This window comes from Aethalodelphis obliquidens, unplaced genomic scaffold, assembly GCF_003676395.1.
Source record: "Aethalodelphis obliquidens isolate GAN/ISIS:26980383/991018 unplaced genomic scaffold, ASM367639v1 scaffold45, whole genome shotgun sequence".
Classification (NCBI taxonomy): domain Eukaryota; kingdom Metazoa; phylum Chordata; class Mammalia; order Artiodactyla; family Delphinidae; genus Aethalodelphis; species Aethalodelphis obliquidens.
This window is the reverse complement of record NW_020837989.1, coordinates 15,168,456-15,183,854: the sequence shown is the minus strand read 5'-3', so window position 1 is coordinate 15,183,854 and position 15,399 is coordinate 15,168,456. Positions and strand designations below refer to the sequence as shown.

General features: G+C 45.1%; 1 protein-coding gene across 5 annotated transcripts in view; it reads left to right on the top strand.

Annotated features, from left to right (window-relative positions):
• Window positions 1-15,399, top strand: part of ARHGAP26 (Rho GTPase activating protein 26) — a 483,828-nt gene that overhangs the window by 130,420 nt on the left and 338,009 nt on the right. For all 5 annotated transcript variants that reach the window (XR_003427757.1, XM_027081740.1, XM_027081743.1 and 2 more), the window contains exons 6-8: window positions 5,027-5,137; window positions 12,296-12,400; window positions 13,874-14,003. Coding sequence is in view for 4 of the 5 variants with exons in the window: in XM_027081740.1 (XP_026937541.1) it covers window positions 5,027-5,137; window positions 12,296-12,400; window positions 13,874-14,003 (346 nt within the window). In the remaining variant the exon portion in view is untranslated. The remainder of the gene's footprint in view (window positions 1-5,026; window positions 5,138-12,295; window positions 12,401-13,873; window positions 14,004-15,399) is intronic.

Below are 15,399 nucleotides of genomic sequence, written 5' to 3'. Positions count from 1 at the left end.
ACTTCACCAGAGTGAGGCTACTTCTCCTCTCGGTCTGCTCTCTCCACGCCTGGCTCCTGGTGAGTTGGTCTGGAATGAGTCCCACATTTTCTTTCAGGGCTGTGCCAATAGCATCTCCCCCTGAGATAGCAATATGGGGACCAGAACACTGGACTGGCAGAGATACTTTCTTTACAAGGCTTGCTCTGCTATGTAGTTGACTGTGTGACCCGGGACAAGTACTTGGTCTCTCTGAGCTCTAGTTCCTTTGTAAAATACTCATAAAATACCTGTCCTGCCTACTTCATGGATGAGAAGGTAAATTACAGCCGCTACACAAATATAAAGTATTATCCCCATAACTGGCCTGTTCCTCCCCCTCCCCTGCTCCCAAATTGGATGGCATTCTTCCTGGCTGCCGTAGTCGGTTCAGGCTGCAATAACAGAATACCCTAGACGGGGTGGCTTATAAGCAACAGAAATTTGTTTCTGACAGTTCTGGATATCGGGAAGCCCAGCATCAAGGCACTGGCATATTTGGTGTCTGGTGAGGCCTGCTTCCCAGTTCGTAGATGGCTGTCTTCTAGCTGTCTCCTCACATGGCAGAAAGGGTGAGGGAGCCCCCTTGGCCTCTTTTGTAAGGACTCTATCCTCATGACCTAATCACCTCCCAAGGGCCCCACCCAAATGCGATCACACTGGGGATTAGGTTGCATCATATGAACGTAGTGGTGAGGTGGGCAAACATTCTGTCTGCAGCACTGACTGTCAGTATTTATCTTAGTGGAAACTTTTTCATTATGCTCTTTTGTTACAATCCTTGTCTTTTTTTTACCCATTCACACTTCCTAAATACTTTGAAGGCAAGGAGTGGGCTGCAGGTCTTCCTTGCAAGTCCTGGTCTGTTCTCAAGCATTGCTTTTTATTCCTAAGCTGAATTAAATTGAATAAAAAATCTCATAATAATAACAATAATAATGATAATATTTTTACTAACAACAACAATAGCGGCCCGTGTTTACTGAATGCGTATTCATGTACCAGGCGCCATGTTAAGCGCTTTATGTGGTATCTGCTCAAATCCTCATAACCACCCTATGAAGTACAGGTGGATTCCCTCTCTTTTACATAGGAGGAGACTGAGGCTCAGAGATGTTTAAATAGCCTGCCTATAGCTAGTCAGCAAGGATTGGAACCTTGGCTCCTGACTCTGGAGCCGTTTCCCTTAACCCAGTAAGCTCTTCTCTGGCCATCTTGTGGGGAAGGATGTTGCTGGGCTGCCTGCCAGCCATTGTTATTCAATGCGAGTGTCAAGCTAAGGGAATTGGAGAGCGGGAGGGACCTTGGTGATCCTCTGGTTAAACCTCTTAGAATTTCGCATGCAGGACCTGAGTTCCTTGCAGAGGTTACGTGATTTACTCAAGGTCTTCCAGCTATTTAGTGATGATTTTCCTTACATTTATTAAAAGATCAACTTTTAACAATATTATGAATCACCTACTACACATTTAACGGAAGCTACTTCCTTTGATGAGCCAGAATTATTCCCTGATTGCAGGCCTGAATGAATACTTGTAAATTCTAGCCCATCCTGGACCTCTGGTGGCTGAAATGACTGGGCAGCGATGTGGAGTGACACTGCCATCTAGTGGAAGACTTTTTAAAAGCCAGTGTTTTCTTCAGTGGCTCAGAAGCTGGCTTCAAAGATAATAAATCATTCCTTGGACAAATTATTTCTTTGTCCTTGGACGCTTCTGTGAAAGTCCGTTCAGGAGTTGGGTGTGTTGTGCGGAGTGAAATGAATGATCGGAACCTACAGTCTAGGAGAATTTTTCTTTTCCAAGAAGCACGGAATGGTTGGTGGGTCTTGGACAAGCTGGTAGATTGACAGCTTCTTAAGTAACAGGGCAGAGGAACTGCCTGCCCAGGGGTTGGAATCTGGCTTCTGATTCCATCACAAGAGGAGCTAAGGATGTGGTAAATTCTATGGCGCATATGAGAGGGGCATTGGCAGGAGCAACCTACCATTCCACTTGGGATTTCATCTTCCTTTTCCTCTGGAAATGCATTGTTATGCTTTTTTTCTCAGTGCTGGGCCACACAGAGATCAATTCATTTATTCCTCAAGCATCAGTTGAATGTTTGCTGTGGGCCAGGCCCTGTTCGGGATCTGGAATGGAAAAGTGAGGCAAGGCCTTTGCTGTTATCAACTTTATATTCTAGTAGGCAATACATGAAAAGAGAGAGAAATAAGTAAGAATTTCATGTAGTGATAAGGAAATAAATTGGGAGATAGGATAGAGACTCCCTGGGGTAACATACCTAAAATAACGTCATTGTAGGCTTCTCTAAAGAGGTGACATTTGAATTGAGACCAGAATGAAGAGAAAGAGCAAGCTGGGTGAAAAGCTAGGACAATGTTCTTTAAATTATGGGTGTGTCATAAGATCTGAGTTACTGGGTCATGACATAGAATAGGCTAGACTAGAGTGAAAAATATGAAAGTATGTTGCACCTAATTATAAATGTTTGTTTATTGGGTCATAATGTAAGAGGTATTTCTTACTGTGCATTAAAGTTTAAAAAAATTGAATATTTATCTAGGGGAAGAGGTTTTCAGGCAGAAGGAACAGCAAGTGCAAAGATTGCATGGCAAGAAAGAGTTCGGAGTGTCGGAGGGTAGCTAGGAGCCCCAGCTGGAGCTCAGTGGGAGAGGGGTAGGGAAGGAGGGCTGGGCCGGTTCCTCAGGGTCTTCAGGCCAGGGGGAGGTGTTGAAGGAGCTGTGAGAACAGCTGATGGAGATTTTAGGAAAGGTATTCTGGCTGCTGGGTGGAGGCTGGATTGCGGGAGCAGAGACAGAAAGCAGGGAGGCCGGTGAAGAGAGGGTTGGAACTGCCCAGAGAAGGTATGGCTGGCTTAGGGTAGGAGCAGGGATTACAGCCCATCTGCTCTGATGTCCCTGGTGATAACCCCCAGTGTGCACAGAACACTTCCTGGTTTTCAAATGTCCACATCCTTTAGCTCATTTTCTCTTTGAAACAGCTCTACTCAGAGCAAGGGCAGATCACAACATCTCCAGCCTTCAGGTGTGGGGAAGAGACCCGGAGAGGATAAGTGACTAGAGCGGGTCCCACCGGCTAGAAGATGATAGAACTGCAACTCCCACCCAGATTGTTGCTCTCCTGGCTCTCTCACTGACGCTGGGCTCTGCTCTTCTTCTCAGAGGACTTTGCTCCTGGCTCCTCCAGCCCTGCCTAACTTGCAGCTTTTCCGAATGACTTTTATTTCTGTTGTGTCTCACTTGGCAAGCCCAAGCAGAGAGGATGTATCGGGGGCGTGGGGGAGGTCAGGGAAATAGATGCGTCCCTAGGTGTAAGTGTGTTGGATTTACACTATGAGAAATGAAGGACTACAGGGACTTAACGGGCCTTAGCCGGCAGGAGCCCAGGTGGAAGGTGTGTCAGGCACTGGTCCACCGGCTACACCTGGCAGGGGGCGTGGTGCAAGCACTTTCAGAAACGTGGTCTCCAAATAAAGCTCTGTCAGTGCTCAGACATCAGCTCTCCTGCTTGGAGGCTTAGGTGATGCCCCCAGGCTTAGCCCTTCATTTTGGTTTTGTGCAGCTGTTACTTAGGGGACTGCCTTCTGCATATTAATATGGAAGTTGCCCCGCGAGGAAGTTGCTAGCAGGAGACTTGAATGGAGTCTTTTGGGTTGTTTCATGGCACCTTGTGCTTTTCCAGAGTTTGTCATTTTCTTTTTATTTACATGATTATTTAATTATCTCTTTTCCTCATCATGCTGTGAACTCCATGAATGAATGAATGAATGATTGGCCAGCTCCTTAAGATGTCAGGTTAGCAATACCATATTTGGTGTAATGAAGTAAAAGGTCTGTCCCAGTTTCGTTCTGCAGGAATCTTGACAAAGGAACACTGAAAGAAATACTCCTTTGGGGGCTTTGTCTTTGTAAAGTATGTTATCGAATGACATACTTCATTTCTAAAGAAAAGAGTGGAAAGGGTAAGAGCTTTATAGTGAGAGTTAAGGTACTTCCCAGCACAGCATCTTGCTACTCCACACATGCTCATTTTCTCCCCTGGGTTCTGGATCCCAAATCAGTGGCTTAATTGTAGCCAGGTGTGGACCTTTACAGCCCACACACCTGTACAGAGAGGGAGGTGAGGTTCCGAGGCAGCAATGTAATTACTCTGCTTGGGGTAAACTAATAGTTCATCCTCGTCCAAAGAAGGTATGTGCGACCGTGTGAAAATGTTCTTTTCTGAGGTCCTCTGCCCCATATCAGGTTGTTTTGTTCATTTAGAAGGATGGGAGGAGGATGGCCCTGCATGTTTTCTTTTTCTCTTTAAAAATCTGTCTTGCATGGAACTTAGGTCGGCCTAGGGTGTGGGGAGGCGGTAGAGTCTAGTGGTTTAGGAATGTGCAGGGGTCTTGCAGGCAGATCAGCCAGGACAGAAATCCCAGCTCTGCCTCGTACCAACTAGGTCAGGTTCCTTAACGTTAGCAGATTTCATTTACTGCCTGTAAATTACGGGTAAGGATATCTTCTTTTTAGGAACGTAATGAGGGTTAAATAACTGAAAGTATAATGAAGATTGAATAAGGTAATGATGTACAGCTTTTTTTTTTTCTTTTTTTGCGGTACGCAGACCTCTCACTGCTGTGGCCTCTCCCATTTGCGGAGCACAGGCTCCGGATGCGCAGGCCCAGCGGCCATGGCCCACAGGCCCAGCCACTCCGTGGCACGTGGGACCCTCCCGGACTGGGGCACGAACCCGTGTCCCCTGTATCGGCAGGCGGACTCCCAACCACTGCGCCACCAGGGAAGCCCTGATGTACAGCTTTATGGGCATGGTTCCTGGCACAAAATTAGTGCTCGGGTAACCATGATCATTGTTCTTATTTCTGCTTCATGCTACTGGATTTGTTTTTAAAAACCATCTCCAGAGATTTTTTTTGCCTGCTTGCTGAATTCTCTCCTCAGATAGTGACCTGATTTTTCTCTGAAATTCCATCTTGTTTGTAGGCAGACAGCCAAGTGGACCTGGTCCGGCAGCATTTCTATGAAGTATCCCTGGAGTATGTCTTCAAGGTGCAAGAAGTCCAAGAGAGAAAGATGTTTGAGTTCGTGGAGCCTGTAAGTAGATGCTCAAGGTTTCACTGTGTACCCAGACTTTCATCCCCCACCCCTCATTCCAACTACCTAGATGACGAAATGCTCTAAGTTGTTAATGAAGAGATTGACCAGCTCTGATGCTGTGCCTTCTGCTAGTAACAGTGCTTGGTCAACTGGCTACCCTGGGTTCTTCCCAGTACAACCACAGACATGGGTGTAGAGCATTCAGCAATGGTTCCATCCTCTAGCTACCTTGCGTTGTGCTGATTGGTTTCCAAGTCAAAGTAGGGGAGGGGAGGAGTTTTCATCTTGCCAAACAATAGTGATGACACCTTAACTTTCCTCCTTCCTTCCCTGCTTCTTCTCTTCTTCAAGTAACGCAAGTGTAGCAGTAACCCAAGGAAACCATTCTCTTTTTGCCTCCTAAGTTCAAAGCCCCTCCTTATCCCAGGCATGTATTAAAAGATGCGATATAAAGCAATTTCTCACTCTAAGTTTGTTATAACCAAGCAGCATGGAGATCGTTCTGAGTGAATCGTGATGGGATTTGGACTTGGACAGAATGTTCCATTGGGCGTGAAGGGTTGCAATGTGGGGACACGTCTGGCTGTAGCTTAGGCCACCCCAGTGTGGTTGTGGTTTTGTGCAGATGTGGTATTGCTCTACCCCTCTGTGGCACTAGTGTTCAGAATCCATGGAAACACCAAATAAGCATGTGGGCCTCAATTTAAAACTCTTGCAGATCTTGAATTTTTCAGCTGAATGCAACCTCTGATCTAGACCCAAGCCTGGGGTCTCTATACAAATGAGATTACCTACCTAGATTTAAGAAAGTGATTTTCGGGGCTTCCCTGGTGGCGCAGTGGTTGAGAGTCCGCCTGCCGATGCAGGGGACACGGGTTCGTGCCCCGGTCCGGGAGGATCCCACATGCCGCGGAGCCTGCGCGTCCAGAGCCTGTGCTCCGCAACGGGAGAGGCCACAACAGTGAGAGGCCCGCATACCGCAAAAAAAAAAAAAAAAAAAAGTGATTTTCTTAAGCAAATAACAAAACTATAAGAAATTGAAAGAAAGTGACTGCTCTTTTTGGTCAAGAATGTTCTGTGCCCTGTTTCTAATTTATAAACTTTGGGGATGCTTTTTAGGCACATAGACTTACTGGTAGTTTTAAGACTCCATTTGGCCTTGGAATTTGTTGCGTCCATCTTTTACTTTGCTGGAGCTATTTTGATCTTGGGAGTCTACTCCCAGCCATGTCATCTGGCAGATTCTTCAAAGCTATTAATTACCTCAGTCTTATCTGAATAAGGGAAACTTTAGAGCCAGCTTCCTTTCCAGCAATGATCTCTGCCAAGATCTCAGGTCAAAATCCACATCTTTCTGCAGGGTCTGTGAGATGGGGAAAGCCATCTGTCAGAGAAAGCAAGCTTGTTGATTTCCCTGCTTGGGGCCCAGAGGTGTTAAAACTAGCCATTCAGTCACAGGTTGACTAAAAGAAAGTCTCATCTCTCTCGTGGCTGGAGCAGGAATTCAAATGCTGTCATGAAGAATTAGCCTTTGGCCTTTTCACTTGCTTTTACTAGAACTTCTAGAGGAAAAAAAACCAGTGTGATTCTCATAATCTTTATGTATACTTTGTTCGATATTATTCTATAAATACCTGATTTTGATGAGTTGCATTTTAATTGACCCATCCTATTTTTGAGTTGTTTTTTTGTGTGTCCATTTTGATGTCTCCATAGAGTGAATCAGATATCATATCTGTTAGCTTTTGCTGACTAACAGATAACCATAAAACCTTATACAACAACAGACGTTTATTTCTTACACATCTGTGGGGTTCATCTAGTCTAGGCTGGGCTCAGCTGGTTGACTCTGCTCATCTAGGTGGGCTTTCCTCTCCTCCTCCCCCACCGTATCCTCCTCCTACCTTTCTTCCTCCTCTTTTTTTTTTTTTTTTTTAAAGAAATCTATAAAGATTTATCCTTCTGTTTCCTGGCATGCTACCGTAGTATATCAGTGTCTTAGGTTTTTTGAGAGGCAGTGTAGCATCATCGTCAAGGGCTCTAGAACCAGACTGCCTGCATTTAAGTCCCAGCTCAGCCATTTTCCAGCTACGCATTCTGGGGGAAGTTATTTTTTGAGCCTTAGTTTTCCCCTCTGTGAAATAGGTATAATAATACCACTTTTATAAAGATGTTAGGAGGATTACCTGAGTTTATTCAGGTAAGATGCTTAGAATAGAGCTAACCTAAGTAACACCCAGTTATTATATAATTGCTTATTAGGACCCAGTTAGCGATTATTTTTTATTCTGAAGTAGAGGAATATATCAATTTTGGCCACCCAGGGTCTCCTCAAGTGAGCAAATGAGTCAAGTGCCAGTATTAACAGGGCCTACTTGGTTTAATATAGTCTTGGTAAATGTAAAAGCATTTATTTTCTGAATAGCATAGAAAATGCTGATGACCCAGCTGCTCTGTCTGAGGAGCTCACAGTCTCCTTGGGGAATCAGTGTCTATGGTAAAGAGCTAGCCAAGGTAGCAAGCAGTTCAGTGCCAGCATGCATAGGATGGATGTACCAGAGGGATTTAAAAAGTAGAGAACCATTGTGGTTTGCAGATGTTTTTGAAGTCATAAAGTGAGGCACCTGGAGAGCTAATGAAAAAAAGGTCTGGTCTCATGTTAGAGTGAAGAGAAAGTGGTAGGAGCTTGTCCTGAGTTAAGTTAAATGAGTTGGCGGAGAGGTTGGATGTAGATGTGTGACCTTCACTTTTCTATAGAAGTTCTTGTTTCTGAGCACACCAGTTGATAGGCAGGTGAGTGGCTGGAGCTGTGGGTAGGGAGAAGAGAGTCACACAATGAAAAAGCTACTGACCAGATCACTGGTTCTCAAAGTCATAGAAATACAAATTCTCAGGCTCTACCCCACACCTGAAATTTGTGGGTAGGGCCCAGTCATCTATTTTTTTGTAAGCCTTCCAGGCGATTCTGCTGCACATTAAAGTTTAAGCCGCTGGCCTAGATTGTACAAAAGAAGAACGTGAAATAACGGTCGATGATATCAGCTGAAACTCTGTCATGTTCTGTGTGAGTAATAAGTGCTTTACCACATTATGTCATTCAATCCTTATATCATCTCTGAGGGTAGGTACTGTTTTTGTTTTCAGATAAAGAAATGGAAGCACATTTATTTGCTTCTGCAAGGTCACACCTAGTAAATAGCAGAGCTGTAGTGGTCTGACTCTTAATCTCTATGAAACAGCATTTGACTACTTAAGGGCGGAAAGGAAACAAGCAAAAAAATCGATTGAACTAAATTGTTGGGGTGCCTGGTGTGCATATTCATGTGTTGAGTTGGTTGCAGTCAAGGGAATCTTCCAGCCATTCAAGGAACCTCCATGTACATCAACTATGTTCATTTGTTTCTTAGAAAGTAACTTCAAGTGCCGGAAGTTATTGACCTTCAGAAAAAGAAACAAAATTTTAGTATGCTAAAGAAGAAAAATCAGACTCTGGGATCTAAACCGTATATTTTTGTGGGCCCTGGAAACCTTAATTTTCTTGTTGAGGTACTAAATGTTCTGGAGATTGGGATCGTAGATAATGACACGACTGGCTTCATGAAGGTGAAGCCATATTCCGTCTGTTGCCTGAGTTTTCCTAATTGAAGGTTACCTACTGCGGCAGAGAGCTCACGCTCTACGTTCGTCACGCTCCACAGCCTCTGAATTTCGCCTCCAGAGTATTTCTTGGTGCTGTGCCTTCCTGTCCCTTCTCACGGCTTCCGCCCCATTGCAGCTTGTCATTCTTTCGCTTTGGTCAGTGGCATCCTGTCCTGACCCTGTCAGCACAGTGCCTTTTCTGACACATCGGTCTGATTCTGTCCTTCTTGCTGAGCAGCCCCTGCCAGCACGCCTGTGCTAATTAAGCCCATTACATAGATGATCTCAATCTCTACCGTAATCCACTGCAGTAACAGGTTAAAGACAAGTTGAAGGGAGTTACCTGGCTTACCCAGCCCAGCTTTTCATCCCTTTACTGGCTGCCCTTCTCTTCGTCAGTGTGAATGAATGGTTCTTGGTAGCTGTATTCTTCTGCTAGGGATGCTGTCACAAAGTACCACAAACTGGGTGCCTCAGAACAACAGAAATGTATTGTCTCATAGTTCTAGAGGCTAAAGGTCTGAGATCAAGGTCAGCATGGCCCTGCTGCCCCTGAAACCTGTAAGGAAAAATCCTTCCTTTCCTCTTCCTAGCTTCTGGTGGTTTCCCAGCAGTATCTGTCATTCCTTGTTTTATAGATGCCTCACTTCAGTTCCTCATTTTCACAGGACTATCTTCTCTCTGTGTTTGTTACTGTGTCCAAATTTCCCCCCTTTCTAAGGACACCAGTCATTTTTGATTAGGGCCTAATGGATTCATTTTAACTTGATTATCTCTGTACAGACCCTGTTTCCACATAAAATCACATTCTGAAATACCAGGGTTTAGGACTTTGTATCTTTTGGGTTTGGGGGAAAAAATTCAACCCAAAACAGTAGCTCTATTCTATAAATGGAAAAAACCTTAAATTTATCACGTAGTCCAGAAGGTTGTAACCATCACGAATAACGCAGTTACATTTTTGTTTATTATTTTTTAAAAAATCTGTGTTATCAGCTAGGAAATAGGAATAAATTTTCTTACAGTTATTCTCAGAGGAAAACAAGGAAGGGGCAGAAGGCAGAGGAGGGTTGTGAGGGTCTTCCTCTGGCATTTGCTTTGTCATGCTGTGATTGCACGTCTGGCTGTCCAGGGAGGAGCCTGGGTGGACGTGCTGGCTTCTCTTACCTGATAACCAGGTGAGGCTACAGCAGGCGCTTCCTCTGTGTGTGTGAGTAGAACCATTTCTTTGAGGCAGACAAATCCTTGCATCTCGGGGGTCCTTCTGTGGGCCGTGCCCAGCTCCCTGAGCAGTGGACTTTCATTTCCCTTGGGGTCATAGGTTCAAAGATTCATACAGTGTGTGGGAGGTAGGGGAGGGGACGAAAGATGCTGTGAGGGGAGAAGGAAGGAAGTGGCCCAAAGATAACAATACCGAAGGCATCATTTCCTGTAGAAAAAATGGACAATCAGCCATGATACCAGAGGAAGTGAAAACCAAAATAAACATTGGCAGCTCTCTGCCTTTGGAGTGCTTGTGTGTATACCCAGGTGGCATCTTAGCAAGCTGTCTGAGATAGTTAATTACCCTCAGTAAGAGAGGCCCTGTTGACTGTAAGTGCAGCATAAATCAGCATTAATAGAAGGGATGACTCGAGAATCAGCTGCTTATCTTCTGCATTATTCTCCACTAGAGGGTGACTCAGTGCCCTGGAAAAGTGATGGGGCGCAGCCTTCAAGGACAACAGGGAGGGAAGAGATAAGAAAGGACTGTTGTCCTTGTGAATACTGGCACTAGGTTTGGCATAAGAGCTCCTTCTTCTCCATTACTGGAGCCATTTAGAAGGAAAAGTGTGGGCCACGTTCTCAAAAATGTATTTTACATAGAGGACTTTGCAAAGACTTTGGTCATCTTTGAAGAAAAGAGTTCATTATTAGTCTTTGGTGACTCTCTGTGGCTTACCACCCATTCCTTAATTTAGGTGAAGGGTGTATATATGGTGCCTCTAGATGTTTTTATAGCCAGAGGACCCAGCAGTGCCTGTTCCTCTCCTCCTGTAAGGATCTAAGGGAACAGATGTTCAAGGGACAATGGCAGCAGGAAGTCAAGGGATCACATTGTTATAAGCTGGGGTTTTGCCTGACTTTCCAGTGCAGAGCTCTTTGATAAAGTGGGCTGGGCATGTGGCTTTGTCTGAAGACAGGTCAGTATATACCTCGGTGCTTACCGTTCCTGCCACAAGCAAAGTGTGAGAGTTTCCTTTACTCTCATTATTAGGGCTGCTGCTCAAAAAAGGAGAGTAGGTGAAACAAAGTGAGATTGTGTTTAATAAGTAAAGGTATGTTCATTTAAGGACTAGAAGATTAAACACAACAATATAAAGTGGTGCAGCTGTGTCTTGGTTAACAGGTATTTGAGGCAGGTCAGAGGGGACAACTCAGACGGTGTGAGTTGACATTGAGAAGTTAGAATGGGGCTGGTCTCCAAATGTAGTAGAACTGGGCTTGTGATGGAGGTGAGGTTCTGGTTCTTCTGAACCTTGTTCAGGCTTTAACTGTAATCCTGTCTTCAGGTTGAGATTTGGGACTGAGACAGGATATGTAGAGCTTGGGAAGGGGCCAGGGAAGCATAACAACGGTGAGGTTTACATATGGGCACTGGGAGGAGAGACGGCAGGAACGTTTATTTAGCTTGGAGAAGTGAAGGCTGACAGGGGCTCAGGGTGGGGACGTTAATGGTTTTTAAGTATATGAAGGCATGTTGTGAGAATTGTAGTGAACAGATGTTTTCACTCTTCACTAAAGACAAGACTAAACAAGGAATGGGCTTACCTTTTAGGCTGTGACACTTTAAGTGAGAATTTAGGGAAACCACCTAAGTGAAAATGTGGGAACATGAGATTATTTTAATAAAGGAGTCCAGAGTGTTTACTTCTGGAGAGCTTCTGGAAAGTACAGAAACATGCTTGAGCTGAAATCTGATCTGGGTGATTTTCTTTGATTTGACTTTGCCTGTTAGACTGCAGACTCAGGACACACCAGCTTCCTTTTCTCCCTTCCTTGTTGGTTATCAACATAAACACACCCTTCTGCGTGATAACCTGATATTATGAATATACTAGAAGGAGACTGAGTGGGAGCCCTGGTCTTCAGCTTCTGAAGAAGTGATTTTCTTAGGAGGTGATGAGGCTTCACAGGGGAAGAGCTTGGATGTTGGTGCCAGGAGGCCTGGTTTCAAATCCTGGCTGCCACTTACTGTGTGTTTTTTGGGCAAGTTAGTTAACCTCTTTGAATCTGCTTCCTTACTGATAAGTTGGAGATGATAGCAGTATTCATTTCATAGGCTGTTATGAATATTCAGTGAGACACAGGGCATATGAAGTTACAGTGCCTGGCATGTAAGAAGTGCTCAGTAAACGATAGCCATTATTATTACCTTATTCTAGACTTTCAAACCGGGGCTGGGAACTCAGATACAGCTCCATAGTACCTTTTGAACCTGCCTATGTTAAGTTTGCCCTTCTGCCTTCATTACAGCTACTGGCATTCCTACAAGGACTCTTCACTTTCTATCACCATGGTTATGAACTGGCCAAGGACTTCAACGACTTCAAGACGCAGTTGACTATCAGCATACAGAACGTGAGTAGGCGAGGGGACAGGCTTCCGTTCCCTCGCTAAGGGAAGGAAAAACAAAATATGGGTCTGGTTGCATACAGATCACTTAAATGGACTGAGATGCAGGTGGAGAGGGTGGGTCTTGCTTGGGTTCAAAGGGCAGTGGGGGTCAGGCATTTCTAGGGTGCTGGATGGTCCCAGGTTAGAGCATCATCCTCTCCTCCATTATTTCAAAGCACTATTTTTATGTTCTCGGAAATGCTGCTGCTGCTTATGTTTTAAATCTGTAGGGCCAGAATCAGGATTTCCTTTGGCAGTGGAAGTCCCAGCCCCACCCAGCCTAGCCTCCCTCTGTGCATCTAGCCGCCTGGCCCCATAAAACCATAGAGTGTGTGTGTTCAGGGGATGGGGATGGGGTACACGTGCTGGCCTTGGGCTCAAAGGGTGTGCTGTTGTTCAACTCTCAGTGAGGCTGCCAGGAGATCCAAGTAGGTGCGCCTTACTCCCAATCTCCTTTCCCAGATTGTAAGCAGCAGGACCTTTGCGTGCACGGAATCCTGCTGAGGGCTCTGGTTAGCGGTCACTGGGGCTCAAACCCCCTTCTTCCCTGTGTGATGGGGCCACTTTAATCTGCATGTTGTCTTTGTCTCTGGATGATCCTGAGCCCAAATAAACCCAAGTGTGTCTGTGCGGGTTGGACTGCATGCTTGAAGAAGCCTGAGCTTGCCCCCTCATGGTTCTCTGCAGTGCCTCAGAGAACAGGCGTTTGCAGGGTCTTGGATGAGCTGTCACAAAGCGTGGCTTCCCTTGGGCCGGGTCCCTCAGAAGGCAGACTCTGAAGTGGAGATTTATGCAGAGCAGGTCCCCAGGAGGCAGTGTTGGCAGAAGCACCTGTGACAGAGTGAGGGCAGCAGGCCCTGCCGGAGGAGAAGCTGAGTGGTGAGGACTCAGCCGATGCCCTGGGCCCCCTGGAGCTGGGATGGTCCCTTGACCCTCCCCCTTTGGCCCCTGGCTTCGCCTAGTTGCTGGGTGCAGGGTGCCCTGGGGGAGGGGTAACCTTAAGTGAAGCAGCTCCATTCGAGGAGGGAGCCATCAGCAAACAGCTGGAGGAAGAGCATCTCTGTCCTGGAGGGAGGTGGAGGGCGCGCCCTGCTGTGGACCGTCCGAGTCAGAGTGGCCTGGGATGCTTGTTAAAAATGCGCATGTCTGGGTTGAGAGGCGCTAAACTTATCTTTCAGGGTGAGAACTGGTCATTTGCATTTCCTGCCGTTCCCCAGGTGATTTTGATGGTCCCTAGAGTTTGAGAGTCATTCTGACATAGGGCTTTAAGGCCAAAGTATATTTCTTAAAAGGGAACATTTTTGCCTGATTCCTAGATGGCTGAATGTTCCTTACCTGGTTTTAGATCTAAGAATTCTGTAGGTTGATGTTCTGAAGTGCTAGAGATGGGAACAGGGTTTCATTTCTTTGATTTGAATAAAATTCCTTTCATCCTAGACAAGAAATCGCTTTGAAGGCACCAGGTCAGAAGTGGAATCCCTGATGAAGAAGATGAAAGAGAATCCCCTCGAGCACAAGACCATCAGTCCCTACACCATGGAAGGGTACCTCTACGTCCAGGAGAAACGTGAGTGCTGGATCGGCCAGCGGTGTGGGTGTACTCTTGCCCTTTTCCCAGGAGCTGGGGGGTGTATCCAGTAGTGCCTGGCCTGGAGTACGTATTTCGATGAAGGAGAGTGATTTTATAGTTAGGTTTCCTAGGGCAGAGATGCTGTCCACCAGGTCTTGTCTACCTCCCAGTGATGTGTTATGTTTCCTTTGTAACTGGGAATTTCCTTGCAACCTGGAATTCATTGAGGCACTGCGGTGCCCCTTCTCTCCCTGGTGTCACTCTACTCTTGAGGTTCCTGTACCTTCAGTGTAGCTTTATATACCATACCCTTGTGTAGAGGCCTTGGAAAGGTCTGGCTGGCTGGACCTTATTGTCATATCCTTCGGTAGACTTAATAGTTGGTGATTTTGTTTTCGTTTGAGACTTGTTTCAGCAAGGCCCAAACAATCATGACTTAGGCCCTTTCTCTCTTCTCCTCAACCCCTGTCATTCCAACACTTAAATTTTATGAAAAGTAGAAACAAAAGCTCACTTCAAGAGCCAGGAAGGAGAGCCATTGACTTGCCCATACGACATCAAGGAAAGAAATGCCAGGTGCTGCTAACCCAGAGTTTACAACGATGACTCAGATTCGTGCACTGGGCTGTTGCACTCCCAGACTTAATTCATGCGTGCGGTGCTAGAGATTAAAGAAAGTGCATGGTTTTTCCTTAATGGGTAGCTCTTCTTGTAGTCTCGCACCTGTGCTTTCTGGCTGGGCACTGTTGATTTAGGATTAGTTAAATATCTTCACTCCTATCTGCTTCCTAATGGAACAAAACACTCAGTTTCAGTGATTATTCTATTTAGTGATTACTCAAAAATTTCCTTGGACTTAAAATTGTTCCCTGGTGACAGAGGTGTAGTAATGGGGTTGGAGGTTGGATCATCAGTTGTGATGAGAGTTTTATGTCCCTTATTCTTGCAGGTATGAGCCTGTTAAGGCTTGTAAAAAACAGAAGCTACTTTAGTTGTGTGTTATACCTGAAGATATGGTCATATCTTCTTTGCCCAATGAGAAGACCATCCCCAAAAGTTTTAAGTCAATTTGAAAATAAAAATTTTTAAGACTATAAAAATACAATTCAGTGTCCACTTATAATACTTAATTTATTAACATTGGTCACTTACGTGTAAAGTCAGTATAAGCACTCACATGACATTGTACAATTTTATTCAAACACTTCATGTGTTTTTTCAACATTAATGTCTTGATTATCATTAGAACCATATTTTGATTCTCCAATACAGTGGTCCAGAGCATATCATTAGAATACAGCTTTTTTTTTTTTAATTTGGAAGTTTTTGTAACATTATTTTGAAGTAGTTTCAAACTTACAGAAAGTTGCAAGAATAGTATAAAGAACGACCA